The 13,897-nt window shown below is 40.7% G+C and overlaps 6 protein-coding genes across 6 annotated transcripts; 3 read left to right on the top strand and 3 right to left on the bottom strand.

The window, feature by feature from the left end:
- Positions 1–375: 375 nt before the first annotated feature.
- On the bottom strand, positions 376–1,038 carry MET28 (Met28p; the record flags this gene model as incomplete). Its single annotated transcript, XM_448598.1, has 1 exon — positions 376–1,038. One exon carries the CDS (start codon positions 1,036–1,038, stop codon positions 376–378), a length of 663 nt encoding a protein of 220 aa, XP_448598.1.
- Positions 1,039–2,425: 1,387 nt separating this feature from the next.
- On the bottom strand, positions 2,426–3,373 carry KTI12 (Kti12p; the record flags this gene model as incomplete). Its single annotated transcript, XM_448597.1, has 1 exon — positions 2,426–3,373. The coding sequence occupies one exon, from the start codon at positions 3,371–3,373 to the stop codon at positions 2,426–2,428; it is 948 nt and encodes a 315-aa protein (XP_448597.1).
- A 2,641-nt stretch (positions 3,374–6,014) lies between these two features.
- HAP4 (transcription factor HAP4) lies at positions 6,015–7,055 on the top strand (the record flags this gene model as incomplete). Its single annotated transcript, XM_448596.1, has 1 exon — positions 6,015–7,055. One exon carries the CDS (start codon positions 6,015–6,017, stop codon positions 7,053–7,055), a length of 1,041 nt encoding a protein of 346 aa, XP_448596.1.
- A 976-nt stretch (positions 7,056–8,031) lies between these two features.
- SLD2 (Sld2p) lies at positions 8,032–9,084 on the top strand (the record flags this gene model as incomplete). Its single annotated transcript, XM_448595.1, has 1 exon — positions 8,032–9,084. One exon carries the CDS (start codon positions 8,032–8,034, stop codon positions 9,082–9,084), a length of 1,053 nt encoding a protein of 350 aa, XP_448595.1.
- Positions 9,085–9,563: 479 nt separating this feature from the next.
- On the top strand, positions 9,564–10,925 carry AAT1 (aspartate transaminase AAT1; the record flags this gene model as incomplete). Its single annotated transcript, XM_448594.1, has 1 exon — positions 9,564–10,925. The coding sequence occupies one exon, from the start codon at positions 9,564–9,566 to the stop codon at positions 10,923–10,925; it is 1,362 nt and encodes a 453-aa protein (XP_448594.1).
- A 298-nt stretch (positions 10,926–11,223) lies between these two features.
- GFA1 (glutamine--fructose-6-phosphate transaminase (isomerizing) GFA1) lies at positions 11,224–13,395 on the bottom strand (the record flags this gene model as incomplete). Its single annotated transcript, XM_448593.1, has 1 exon — positions 11,224–13,395. One exon carries the CDS (start codon positions 13,393–13,395, stop codon positions 11,224–11,226), a length of 2,172 nt encoding a protein of 723 aa, XP_448593.1.
- Between the last annotated feature and the right edge of the window lie 502 nt (positions 13,396–13,897).

Below are 13,897 nucleotides of genomic sequence, written 5' to 3'. Positions count from 1 at the left end.
ATTATTGATTCCGGTTCAATAAGAATAAATCCAATTTTTTTAATTATCTTTATTTCTATTTATTTTTTTCTCACGAAGACAAAAAAATATACATAAGTTGTAAATAATTGCTATAATTGTGATACTCTATTTCTCCGCTTTTGGTTGACTATTACTATGCTAAAATCTTCTACTATAGCATTTCTATCCAATTACATATGACCTTACCCTGGTTCAACAAAACTCTAAGAACCAATAATTAGACGGTGCGATAATTGAAAAGAGTAGTAACACATAACAACAAAAAATCTATATTTCTATGCTCAAGATTAGAGTAGTTCTCTATTTATAAATAATAACCGTAGAAGGAAACAAATACAATAAATTATACAAACCTCACAGAAGAATTCCGTTTTTTTTTTTGATCTGTTCAAGCAACTGCTTTGATTTCTGCTCATTGATCTCTTCCAATTTAGATTTCCAATGTCTATTTTCCTGCAACAGACCATCAATCTTCTTGTTCAAGTCATCTATGTGTGAGTTTAATTGTGCCAGTTTCTCGAGATTCTCCATACGACGCTGTTTCTTCCTTATCCTGAAACGCGCCGAGGCCTCTGAGTTCTTGCGACGCTTCTCTAAAGCTTTCAGTAAAAGGCTCTCGTTGTCCTCGACTTCGTCTTCACTGTTTGCACTGCTGTGGCCACCAGTTGTGGTAATAGCCCTGTTGTCCCACTGCGAGGAAGTAGTTACAACAGCATCCTCGTCATCGTCACCCGATACTCTAGCGTCTTCTGTGGTATTCTTGTATGTATAATCTCGGTCGGACTGGGCACCCGCTACTACTGGTTTAACCTCATTGCTCTTGTGTTTGCTCTTGGACCTCACATTTGAAGCACCTCCTTTATTGATGGACTCGATGATCTCTGCGGCATTTCCACTGTTTACCAGCAACAGCGACACTAGCCGAGACCCCAATTCGGAGTTCTCCATGATCATTGACCGGATCCGTTCCGACACGCCAAGCACCGATGACGGCAATTCTGTGTTCTCCAATCCCATGCTGTAATGTCTGCGGGTATGTAAATATGCGCGCGTGTGTTTTACGTGTAGATGTGTCTGTGTCTGTGTGTTTGTGTATGCTGAGTTATGGCGCGTATTTCTAGACTTCCCACCCCAGTAATTATAATGTAGCCGCCAAAACCAAGCGTGGAATTGGTGCTACTAGTATTACATGCTACATATATATACTTGTGCCCTTATTACATACATCGTACCGTATTTGTATCTAATTGTTCTTTTGTTTGGGGAGCGATGCCACCACCACAGTTGAGTCACGTCCAGGCCATAGTATAGATACTATTAAGTCTTTCAATAGGGGGAAGGTATAGAGTTCTTTGTCTTATCTTTATTGTTTTTTTCACTGCAAAATGCCCACAGTTTACCATGGAAATCTAATCATTAAGCTTAGATGTATCGATTTTTGGCCTTGGTGAGATGAGATAGTACTATTCGCTATCTGTGTCTGCTTTGACATTCCTACTGCCCCACTACACACTTTTGCCAAAAAAGGCTCCATCTCTCTAGGAGGGGCAGGAGATTGCGAGAAAGAACAGCAAGTCAATACATAGATGAATCAGCTCCCCGGCCAAGAGTCACGCTCATGCAGAGTAGAGCTGTGGATGTTAGTAATACCGAGCAGAGTGGGAATCACAGTTTCTACTTTCAAGAAAACCTACTAAATGACATAGGCCACCTTTGGAAGAGCTGCATTAACCACATATATCAATCACGTGAACCTGGTAAAGAAATGGGCCTTTGTGAAGCTGTTATAGTAGGCTCTGCATTGGTAGTTGTACGCCAAGGGAAGTAACAAGCACGGATACACTTACACATAAATGGCTAAGGCGAGTTCGATGTGGAAGGAAAAAGTGAGTGACTCGTTGACTATCAGTACAACTCTTCACCACAGTTTCTTCTAGCGGGAGGACTGCAGAAGGACTGAAAAATTCCAGTGGGATCTTCTCATTCGATATCTCTGTTGATGGCCTCTATACCGGAGGGGAAAGATATTTGGGTTGGGAGCCAAGATAGCCACAAACCGCGCGGCTCCTTTCCCTGAGTCCCCCGCTTAGCAACTGTGTGTTTGCATGACTTCGGGGCTGTCTCAATTTTGTGTAACACCGGAGTATTTGTCCTACTGTGTTTTCTCAGTTCTGAGTTTATTTTCTGGCACCACAGTTTTTGTTTTACTGCGTCTTCATTAGCGTACTACATGATGATTGTTGTGGTGGGGGCGGAGAGACAAGCCGTGCATGTGTGGTATCGCATACTTCTGAACGATGTGGTTACTTTTGACATATATATATAAATATATATATAGACTTTTCATATATGTGGGTGAAAAAACAGAAACAACCAAAAATTGAACTGTATGTATGCTGTATATCTATGCAAGGCCGCTCTGTAACGTTTGGCCGATGTATGCTACAAATAAGGGAGCTGCCCTCTCTAGGTCGACGTCTCGTAAGTTCTTGTTCATTTGCACAAACTGGCGCTTCAGCCTGTTTAGTCTTGGAAGAGTAAGTTGAGGGGCGTCTGCAGGGATGTCTAAGAACAGACAACGGTCATCGTTGATGTCTCTAACGTCTTCGGAGACGATGATTCTCTGCGGTCCCCCGATTGCTTGGGCGGCCTGGCACTCGCGCACGATGATACGCACAGTCTCGGTCAGCTTAGCGTCTAGTAGTCGCACGAAGTCTGCGCCTGTTGCTGCTTTCAGCAGTGTTGGGTTGTTTTGTGAGAGACGATTCATCGGTCCCGGGGAAGGGGACCCGTTACGGCTGGATGACTTATCGCTGATTCCAAGGAGCACTTGATCTACTAGTTGTTTATGTGTAGGCAATAGAGTCTCTGGAGACACGACTGTAGCCATTGGAGAGTCCCATCTGTTAGACGCATCTGGTTCTTCAAACCGCTGGATCAATTGGTCCAACAGCTCTTTGCCCCATCTTGGCGACTCCTCGCCGTTTTCGTCCCTCTTCAAGATATCTGCATATGTGGCCATGCAATGCACCAACATGAAACCAGTGTTGCTATTCTTACACTCACAGTGCAGCTGGTATCTGAACCCCTTAATATAGTTCAAGGAGTCTACAATGACAATGGTAGAGCGGGACAGATCCCGACGCACAGCACTCATGATCTCGTTTCTCAGCTTACGTTCCGCATGCGTGTCATTATAGTCTTCCTCACGCGTCTCACGACCCTTGTGCCCCAACGTCTCATCACTATGGACCACTACGTTGGCTCCTTTCTCCCTGAGATACCCTGCAAGTTCGCGCGCAACAGTACTCTTCCCACTCAGCGGGAACCCACACATCAATACCAACGGCATCTCTTCCTTTTGAAACTCCTTGGGAAAGTAACTTGCAGTCTGTGATTATTTTTTTCTCTCCACAACAAGATGTGCTTAGAAATACCAGTACAAAGATCTAAGACTTTTGCCTTGTGATGCTAGTTTTTCTTTGTCAGCTAGCCGCCATGAGTTCCCCATCTACTGCGTAGTACCCTTGCACAGTAAGCCATCGGCACTCCCGAAACCAGTTTTTTTGATCTTACGCAGTTGGCAAAGAAAAAAAAAAATTTTATACGGTCGTCTCAAGTTAGCTACCACGGAAGGGGTTCAATCTCAATTGTTCGTGCAGTGGCACATTCGTTGGGATTACGTGTAACCTTTTCTCGCTCACCAAATGGTAAATGAATAGTTACTTGTTCCAAATATGTCATTTTTACCTCATTGCTTGTTTTGGCATATGTCCCTTCTAATTATTTCTTTTGTTAGTTTCTTTGAACTTTTTTGAACTCTTTTTTTTTTTTGCATCACCATAATGCAAAATGGTCAAGGGACAAGGCAAACAAAATATTTCCCGTTTGGGATTTCACTTCTAATTAAGGTAAACGCATACTTCATTTAATGGGTTACGAGCTTGCTATTCCCTGGTGGGAACAATGAAAAATTTGAAAGGGAATGGAATGACACGAACCTTTTTTCTTCTTTCCCACTTCACCATTAACTCTTACCACAGAGCTATTTTTGCCGTTAATGGGAAAGAAAAGTCTCTACTGAGCTTCCTGGGCCCGCGATTTGATCGTGGTGGGAATAGATATACGACCATCGTGTCTTTTATTTCCTCTCTTTCACATTATGTGCTACTTCTTTAGTCCTTCCCACTTGTGAAGAAAAAGATAATGATAAAAAACTTGTGGACTCCATACTTTTCTTCTTACTTGTATCAATCCGTACGTACGTTTCTAGCTCACCCGCATCCATGCAATCCCATAACATCCAGTTCCTTAGCTAGTCCTCCTGTTTAGTCGGTTTCTCTGCGTTATAACACCGCTTATCGCTTCTTTCTGTACCGAGGGCAAATTACCATTTTGACAGCACTTTTGTCTGTTCTGCTTTGGTGTTCTGCTTTGGTGTTCTGCCTGGTGTTCTAAGTAAATCGATTCGATGTTCCTTCACTCCAGACTTCTTCCAACCCCTTGTCCTCCCTTTCTTCCCTTTCTGTGTGATTCCCACGTACAGATGTTTCTAGTTTCTGTCCTTGCGGGACAAGAGGTTCCTGCTGGGTTTTAGCACTTACTCATCATTCCAATCTCATCTCTATCTTTTCTGTGAGTGCCCAAAAGTGCCCAGAACTAGCCGATTTGCCCGTTCTGCGCGTCCTTTTCTTCCTATCCATAAGCACTACAACTATTGTAGATTGTGCTGCTCGCTATCCCAAGGGCACTTCTTACATGTACCTGGTTGCCATGTCTGCTTCCTGTCCTCTCTGCGCATGTTCCTCTCAATACATAAAATCCCGCACATATCCCCCTTCCCCTTTGCCCCTTTTAACCCCTGGTGTATGTTTTTCTCTCTTCAAGAACAGGGCCACAGAGATAGCGCACGCATACCTCGCTCCCACGAAAACAATCTCCGGTCTCCCGAAATCATGGTCCTTACCTTGTGAACATGTAAGTCTCTTTGAAGGAGTGAAACCCACGCACAAGCACTTGTCTAATCCCCATTTTCTCGGATTAAGGCATAACCACCCGTACGACAAACTATCCCTTCCCACTTACAACCGTCCTAGAACCCAGTCACAGAGCTAGAGGCAGAGCTAGAGGCAGTGGCCGAACCCGACATCCCATCCCACCGGGCCTCCTTCCCCCAGCCAGCCCCTGCCTGTCTTTTTTTTCTTTCTCTCTCACAGAAATCTTTGCGGGGAAGTAACCACTCTTTGAATCAGACACGACTAAGTCAAGAAACTGGTACGTTAAATAAAAAAGAAAGAAAAGATCGGGAAAGTCATACTTCCCGGGGCAAAGAACCACCTCCCCACAACACAGAAAACAATGCACAAGGCATCAAGAAAAAAGCACTCCCATGCTATCCTCCCCCCTTCCATCCGCACGCGATCTCTCTCCTGCCACATCCCACAACTCCCTCGATTCCCGGCTCACAAATCACTACAAAGAAAAGTGCTGATTAAAATCCCGCACCGCAACCAATCCCCTCGAGAAAACTTCCATCTTCAGCATCTTTTCAGCATCTTTTCAGCATCTTTTCAGAAATCTTCCAAATATGTTTATCTGCATACAATTCCACGTACAATTCAAAAAACAGTTTCGCAATGAAAAACTAAAGCTTATATCATTCCCACAGACACAATCGCAGCATAATCACCCGAGACACACGCAGAAGACGATCCTTCCCAATGGTACCTTATACCGCTAACTCCCTCTCTCTATCTCTCCCCCGGATTTCCCATTCGGAATTCCCTTCAAAAAATTTTTTTCTTCCCTTCAAAGTATATAAACTGCAGGGCTTCGACCCGCTGTGCGAATCCAGGAACCACTCCCCCCCTCCGATCAGCATATACATAATAATAACAAAAACCACTGTGAATAATATTCTTTCTAAATTTTTTATTTTTCAGAGAAAATAAAAAATCATTAATGCATTAAGAGGGTATAACACTGACTAGAACATGCATCCCGTACCGATCGCACCAAACTTGCATAGACCTTCTACCGGCTCCGCCAGGCTGGTAGTGAGAACGTCCAAGAACTGGGTGCTGCCTCCCAGACCTAGGCCTAACAGAAGAAACACCATCCACTCTGGTGCCAACTCTTCACACACACACACAAACAATACACACACAAACAACGCAGGTAACGCTAGCAGCGCAACTACTGCTGTTAACAGTGCTGCGACTAGTGCCGCCAGCACTCCTGCGCCTCCTAAGCGGAAAAGAGAGAACTCCTTGCCTGTGAACTTGAAGAAAGTTAAAAAGGACTACAACAGGGTCGAGAACTGCCTCGCGTTCCTGAAGTTCGACGACGAGGAGGACACCACTACAACAAGCACAGATATAGACGACGACCTGTTCTCTAACACTTCACCGGTATCGTCTACGTGTACCCCTCTGACATCGGCCTCTTTAAACCTCAAGAGCGTGCCCTTCAATGGCGCCTCTGCTGTCAGTGGAGTTGGCATGCTGAACTTGTCGGCTGGGAAGAACGGGGCTCAGAAGAAACAACAGCGCGCAAAATCAGCACAGTACAGTTACAAGCCTTCGTCAAAGGATGACAGCAAATACGGCAACGAGTCCACATTGGATGGCGACCTCGACCTGGAGATGGAGATGTCCATGAACTTGGACGACAACATCAACGCGACGTCATTTACAACTGCCACAGAGTCCAAACCTGAGTTCTTCACCATCAACAACATAACTAACGCTACAACATCAGCATCACCTGCTCTTAACGACCCAGTGACTACAGACTCCTCCCTTTCCGCAAAGGAACTTGAGGATTTCTACAACTATATTCCACCTAGTTTGGAAGAATTGATTGATGAACAAGACGCGCACTCCAAAAATAACAACGGTCTCTTCAGAGACTCTCTGATGAGCAAGAGCTATGAGTCCATGAACTTAATGATGTTTAATGACCCTTCAAATACTGCTAGACAACAAGATGACCTAATTGTTGACACTGATGGTGACATGTTTGCATTTATTTGATGTTTTTATTTTATATTGGAAGAGATCAAAGGATAAAAAAATGGCTCGTGCTTCACCTAGAGTAGAAGCCTAGCCTATTTATGCTTGTCTACTTCTATTTTTGCCCAATTTTTTTTATGAATAATGCCAGTACTGTCCACCCCCACTTAACTCCAGCAAGATGCTTTTTATTTAAGTAGGTAATGACACTTGACCAAGTGTTAACCCTTGTTGATTTATTTTATTTTTGAAGTTCCACTCACAAACACAATTTATTTTATTCCGAACATTTATTATATCTACAAATGTCGTACCCAAGGTACACTTTTGTAGTGAATTCCTTTTACATTTGATTTATTCATTGTTTTATTTTTACTATTATTCCGTTGACTTTCGATTAAAACTTGATTTTGAAACATTTGCCTTGTCTTTTTATTTTATTACTTTTTACCCACGTCCTCAACCATTATCTTTACAATTTACAATTGTCTGCTTTGGTGTTATTTTGGCGTTATGCCTTGCACTTGGTTTCTCTATTGTATTTCATCATGCACTCAAAGAAACCTCTACAATATATTGGTATCCGTATACTTTTTTTTTGAATTTTTTTTTTTTTGATGATTCTAAAATTTGATGACATTCATTATTGACTTACAAACATTACATTTCCTTGTGATTATTGACAAAAAAAAAAAACCTAACGTATTTATTTATTCCATCTCTACACTGTAGATAATCATCCTTCTGATTACTATCCCAGTTTTTATTATTCAAAATATAATCATATTCAAGATATATATCATATTCGAATACATATTCCCATATCTCATCTCATTTCCCCTTCTCTAAGCTCATCGCATTATCTTTTTCACATGGCACGCAGCGTTAAGGCGTCTGAAAAATTTCAACGCGTGAGCCTTTAAAAGTGAATATACCTACTCCACCACTGTAGATTTACATTGCTAAAGAGACCTACGACTCAAGGGCCACAAACACGATGGATATGGATGTCCAGCAGGTCAAGTTGAAGATTAAGAGATGGGAGCATGCTTTCATAGCCGAACACAACAGGCCTCCAGACAAGGATGATATAAGGCCCCTCACCGAGATGAAGCAGCTCTACAAACTTTACTCTGTGCTGAAAAGTAAGGAGCGTAAAGCCGAACCAATACAGAAGCAGCAGACGCCGCGTAAGGACTCTAATATGGTGCTTGGTCCGACCCCGCAGATATATGGGAAAGCGGTTAGTATTTTCGAGATGAAGGTGTCGCCGTTGAAAGTGGAAGAGACGCCTACTACCGAGGTAGAGGAAGATATAGAATCAGAAATAGAGTCATCAGTTAATAGAAGAAATAGCGACGAAGCTAGCGCTAATGAAGAGAAATTGGGTATACACTCAGTGAAGAAAAGACTATTCGAGTCACCAAAGAAAACAGAGAACACAACACATCTGGCCGTGCCACAAGTAACGCGGTATGGCCCCAATTCACCTTTGAAACTGGCCCAAACAGTTAGTATACGGCAGCATTTGTTGACACCTAAAAAAAAGAAGGCAGAACCCAAATCTTTATATACTCCGTCACCGTTGTTGAAACGCAACTCATCAAAAACCCTATACGAGCTTGCCCATGAGCACTTACAGTACGTGGAGGAGATAAAAGAACTTGATCAGCAATTCAAGAGTGAGATTGTACCAATACGACATGGTAACGGTCAAGATATAGGCGATGAAAGCGATGAAGTGCCCGAAAAGAAGAAAAGGAGAACTGGTGTGCTCAGAAGATTGCAATTTGATGAGGATGAAAATGATCGAACTATAAAGAAAGACTTACATAAGGAGTTACTGAAACTAAAATCAAGGAAAGTTAAGGAATTTCTAGGTAAAGAGGACAATGAACCTTCTGAAGAAGAAGAAGAGGAACAACAAAAGTCCGAACCCCTACCGGTGAAGAAGAAAAAACCAAAGAAATATAATCTAGTAAGCAACAACTTCCGTAGACTAAAACTGCCTAAAAAGAATAGAAACCCAAGATTTGGTCGGCGTAGATAGACAAATCAAAAAGCAAATATTATGTTACATTATTTGAAACTTAACTATTCTCTAGGACAATCTATTCTATGGTCAGGAGATATAGTTACATTCAGAAAGCAGAGAGCACACTCACAATATCGAATTGAACTTACGGATGTTTCAATCAGTAAAGGTAAGCATGTAAACTTACCTTCTATTGTACACTAATTTTGAAACTGCTATGATTATTTATATGTGTTATATCACATGTAACGTAGTATTTTGGATTTCGGAGATTATCATTTCACAGGCGAGGTCACTCTCTGCAAAATGGCTGCTTGATGGCAAGTCGATGACGCATTGTGATGAGGTATCGGTAATTGTGGATCAAATGATCTATTATAAAGCAATGAACGGTTGCCAGTAAAGGGTATTATGTTACACTTCATGATATCTTCTCAACAATTCCATTTAACACGCGCAACAATTGAGCCATCTAGTGCAGAAGCCACCACCCGATGACTCTGAACTACGCGAGTGTGCAATGTGTGCTGAGGATGCGAAGCGCCGTGATGTTAGGCCGCAGGCGGTTGTCGCGGAAAGCATTAAAACAAAGTACTTTATTTGATATCCCCATGGCGCCACCGGATGGTGTTTTGGGGCTGACGGAAACTTTCAATGCAGACGAGAACCCAAATAAGATTAATTTGACAGTTGGGGTATATAAAGATGGATGGGGTCAGGTGACAACCTTCCCTTCAGTGGCTCAAGCTCAAAAGATTATAGACATGGATGTGGGAATGAACACTGATCTATCATATTTACCGATAAGTGGGTGTGAGGATTTCAAGAAGCATACAATTAATTTTCTGTATAGGGACAGCTGCCCGCAAGACGGCCCTGCATTGATTAAGAATGATCGAATCAGTTTTATACAAACGCTAAGTGGAACTGGTGCATTAGCTGTCGCATCTAGGCTTTTATCATCTTTTATTTCGAGAAAGATATGGATACCCAAACCGTCTTGGCCTAATCACACCAATATATTTACCCAAAACGGTTTTACCAATCCTAGATTTTATAGCTACTATGACAGAGGCGATTTGACGATTGGAAGATGGTTACAGGAATTGAGGCATGAAGTTGGTAAAGACTCAAATACCAAAACACCACATTGTATTGTTTTACATGCCTGCTGCCATAATCCGACCGGCCTTGATCCGACAAAAAAGCAATGGGAGGATATAATGGATACTATTTATGAATTAGGAATGATTCCAATTATAGACATGGCATACCAAGGTTTAGAATCGGGCAAGCTGATAGATGACGCATATTTACTAAGACTATGTCTGGACACCAGCAGGTACAGGTCCTGGGATAACGGTCTATATCTGTGCCAATCTTTTGCCAAAAACATGGGATTGTATGGAGAAAGAGTTGGATCTTTAAGTATTGTGGCACCTGAACATGTTCCTGGTGTGAAAGAGGTCCTGGACTCACAACTTAAACAGATTATCAGAAGTATGTATTCCTCCCCTCCTGGATATGGTTCAAGAGTCGCTAAATTAGTCTTATCGAATGATAAGCTCAAGTATCAATGGTATTCTGATGTTGAGACAATGGTGAATAGACTAAAATCGGTGAGGGAAATGATACATGAGAGGTTACAATGGGAAGAGATAGTTAATTTTGAGCAACAACATGGTATGTTCTATTTCACAAAATTAGGACCTGATATTGTAAAAAAACTCAGGGAACAATACTCTATATATTTAACGAACGATGGCAGAATGTCCTTAAGTGGCGTTAATAAGAGCAATGTTGACTACTTATGCAATTCCATCAAGGCTGTGACATCTAGTAAAACATTACTGTAACCTAGTATTTATGAAATTCATATCACTATTTCTCGTTAACAAATAGTACGTAATTGATTTCTATGATTGATATAAAATCAATAATCGCAAAATCTTCTCCTAAGACTGATCAATGAACGGATTGTGTGTAATGGAAAGAATTTTCATGCAGAGATAGTATTTTGGGTTTGTAGACGTGGAAATAGTATATCGTGTATATAATTTAGAATAATGATAGAATAAGTAAAAACATTAAGGAGATAATAAGTAAAAAAAGAAGAATTGAACTTTTATTGTAACTTTTAAACAATTATTGAAATCATTCAACAGTGACAGATTTTGCAAGATTTCTAGGGAAATCAACATCTATACCTTTGTTTACTGCTAACCAGTATGACATCAATTGTAGTGGAATGATGTTTAGTAGACCTTGTAAACAATCAACTGTTTGAGGGACTTCCAACGTAACCAAGTTAATTTGCTCAGCCTTTTTAGCCCATACATCATCGTTTTCATTACAGATAATAATCGGTTTACCTTTTCTGGCAGTCACTTGTTCAATTGAAGATACAACCTTTGGAAACAAGGAGTCTCTAGTGCCAAAAGCAATAATTGGTAAGTTCTCATCAACAAGAGCCAACACACCGTGTTTCAATTCACCAGCAAGAACACCTTCAGAATGCATATATGATATCTCTTTGATTTTCAAAGCACCTTCCAACGCAGAAGCAAATTGGTAACCTCTACCTAGTAGAAGCAAGGATTTTTGGTCCTTCAATTCTGTAACACATAACTTTTTGATTTTGTCTTCCAAATTCAATACTTGTTTGATTTGACCAGGAATCAATTTCAACCCGTCTATAATTTCCTTTCTCCTCTCAATCTTTGAAACTCTATCATCGGAAAGAGATAATGCCACCATCACCAACGCTACATATTGAGAAGTGTAGGCTTTAGTAGAGGCCACACCAATTTCAGGGCCAGCATTGATATGGACACCACAGTGAGTCACTCTTGAAATTGAAGAACCGACAGTGTTGACAATACCGATAGTTAAAGCACCTCTCTCTAGACAGTAGTTCAAAGCAAACATCGTGTCTGCAGTTTCACCACTTTGTGACACAAATATACAAACATCTTCCCTGAACACAGGACTTCTCCTGTCCAAGAAGTCTGAAGCCAATTCAACACTTACTGGTATTTCGGACAGTTCTTCAAAAATAGCTCTAGTGGCTAGACATGAATGGTAAGATGTACCACAAGCAATCATTATCAATCTACGAGCTCTTCTGATAACTGGTAGCCAAGCTTTTAGACCACCAAGCATAACATTTTTGTTCTCAAAGTCAATTCTACCTCTCATAGTGTTAAAACTCGATTCGGGTTGTTCATAAATTTCCTTTTGCATGAAATGTTTGTAAGGACCCTTCATAATTTGCGCTAGCTCCATTTCCAAAGTTTGGATGGATCTAGTCATTGATGCACCGACTTCCTTTCTCGATCTATGAATGTGTAATTCACCATCATAAATGTGTGCAATATCGTCATCTTCCAGGAAAAGAACCTTTTTAGTATGCTTGATAACAGATGCTGCATCAGAAGAAACAAAAAATTCAACTGGTGTTGGGGAACCATCTTCTGACAAGAAAGCTCGAGATTGAGAATGTCTCAAGTTGAAGTCGTTAGCAGCTATTGGCATCAAATTGTTGTTATGGGCGTTAGCTTCAACATGACGAGCATTTCTACCTGAAACAGTTACGTTATTGTTATTGATTGCTTCACCACTAGCGGATACCAAAGGAGTGTCAGGCTTACCCATGGATTCATCTGGAAATTCGACATCCACAAAGTCAACTTTTAATTTCTTTTCTGATTTAACACCAACCAATAGTGGAGACCCCTTTCTGGTTGCAATAATTTCATTTGGATAATGGTTAGATTTACATAGTAAACCGTAAGAACCTTCCAACTCCAACAAAACCAATTTGGTCAATTCATGGAAGTCTAAATCGTGTCCATTCTTTAAGTTGGTATCATATAAATGCTTAAAAAGTTTAGCAATACATTCAGTATCGGTGTCACTTTCAAACTGGTAGCCCTTATTCAGTAGCAAAGTTTTCAACTCTCTAAAGTTAGTGATAATACCATTGTGAACAATTACAAATTCGTTATTTGGATCAGATCTTTGAGGATGGCAATTAATCTGCTTTGGCTCACCATGAGTAGCCCATCTAGTGTGGGCAATACCAGAATGTGACACAAATGTAACATCCCTATTAGGCTTCTGTAAAGCAATTTCTTTCTCTAAAGAGCTAACTTTACCAATTTGTCTAAAAATAAAAGTGGAGTCAAGTTCATCACCATCGATAGCGATACCAGTAGAATCATATCCTCTATATTCCAACCTTTTCAAACCATCCACTAATGTGTCGATGATCTCACCACGAGATTTTTCAACCAAGTAATTACAGTAACCAAAAATACCACACATTCTAGTATTGTATAAATTTTTTAATTCACTTTCAATCTAGTTTAGATGATGGAAATAGTGCAAAGGAGACTTATTTTTATAATCAGAATATTTTGCGTTGTACTAACTCAAAATTGAATTATCTTTTCTAAAAATCTGAGCACAAAAAAGTGATTGCAATGATTTTTTTATTGCAGTAAATTAATCTATTGGCTCGTTAACAACACAATTGATTAGAATTCCTATTGCAAGTAAAACGACGATTTGTATTTGCAATCTCAATAGTTTCACGTCTTAGCTCTCAATTTTTCGAGTCTTTAAGCAAAACGATTATAAGAAAAATCTTCTTTCTTTACTGACTTGAAAATGCAAATGCAGTTTAAAAACTCTTGGGCGCCAAATAAGTTGTTGATTTGATGGTGCTGGAAATGTACAGCTTCCAATATAATTGCTGGCAAAGCCTCATCGACACTTATTTAAGTTTGCCTTTGTGAGAGATCATCAACAAGATGTCCAAGAAAGG

Source organism: Nakaseomyces glabratus, chromosome K, assembly GCF_010111755.1.
Source record: "Nakaseomyces glabratus chromosome K, complete sequence".
Taxonomy (NCBI): Eukaryota; Fungi; Ascomycota; class Saccharomycetes; order Saccharomycetales; family Saccharomycetaceae; genus Nakaseomyces; species Nakaseomyces glabratus.
The sequence above is the reverse complement of the archived record's forward strand: the minus strand, read 5'-3'. Positions and strand labels throughout refer to the sequence as shown.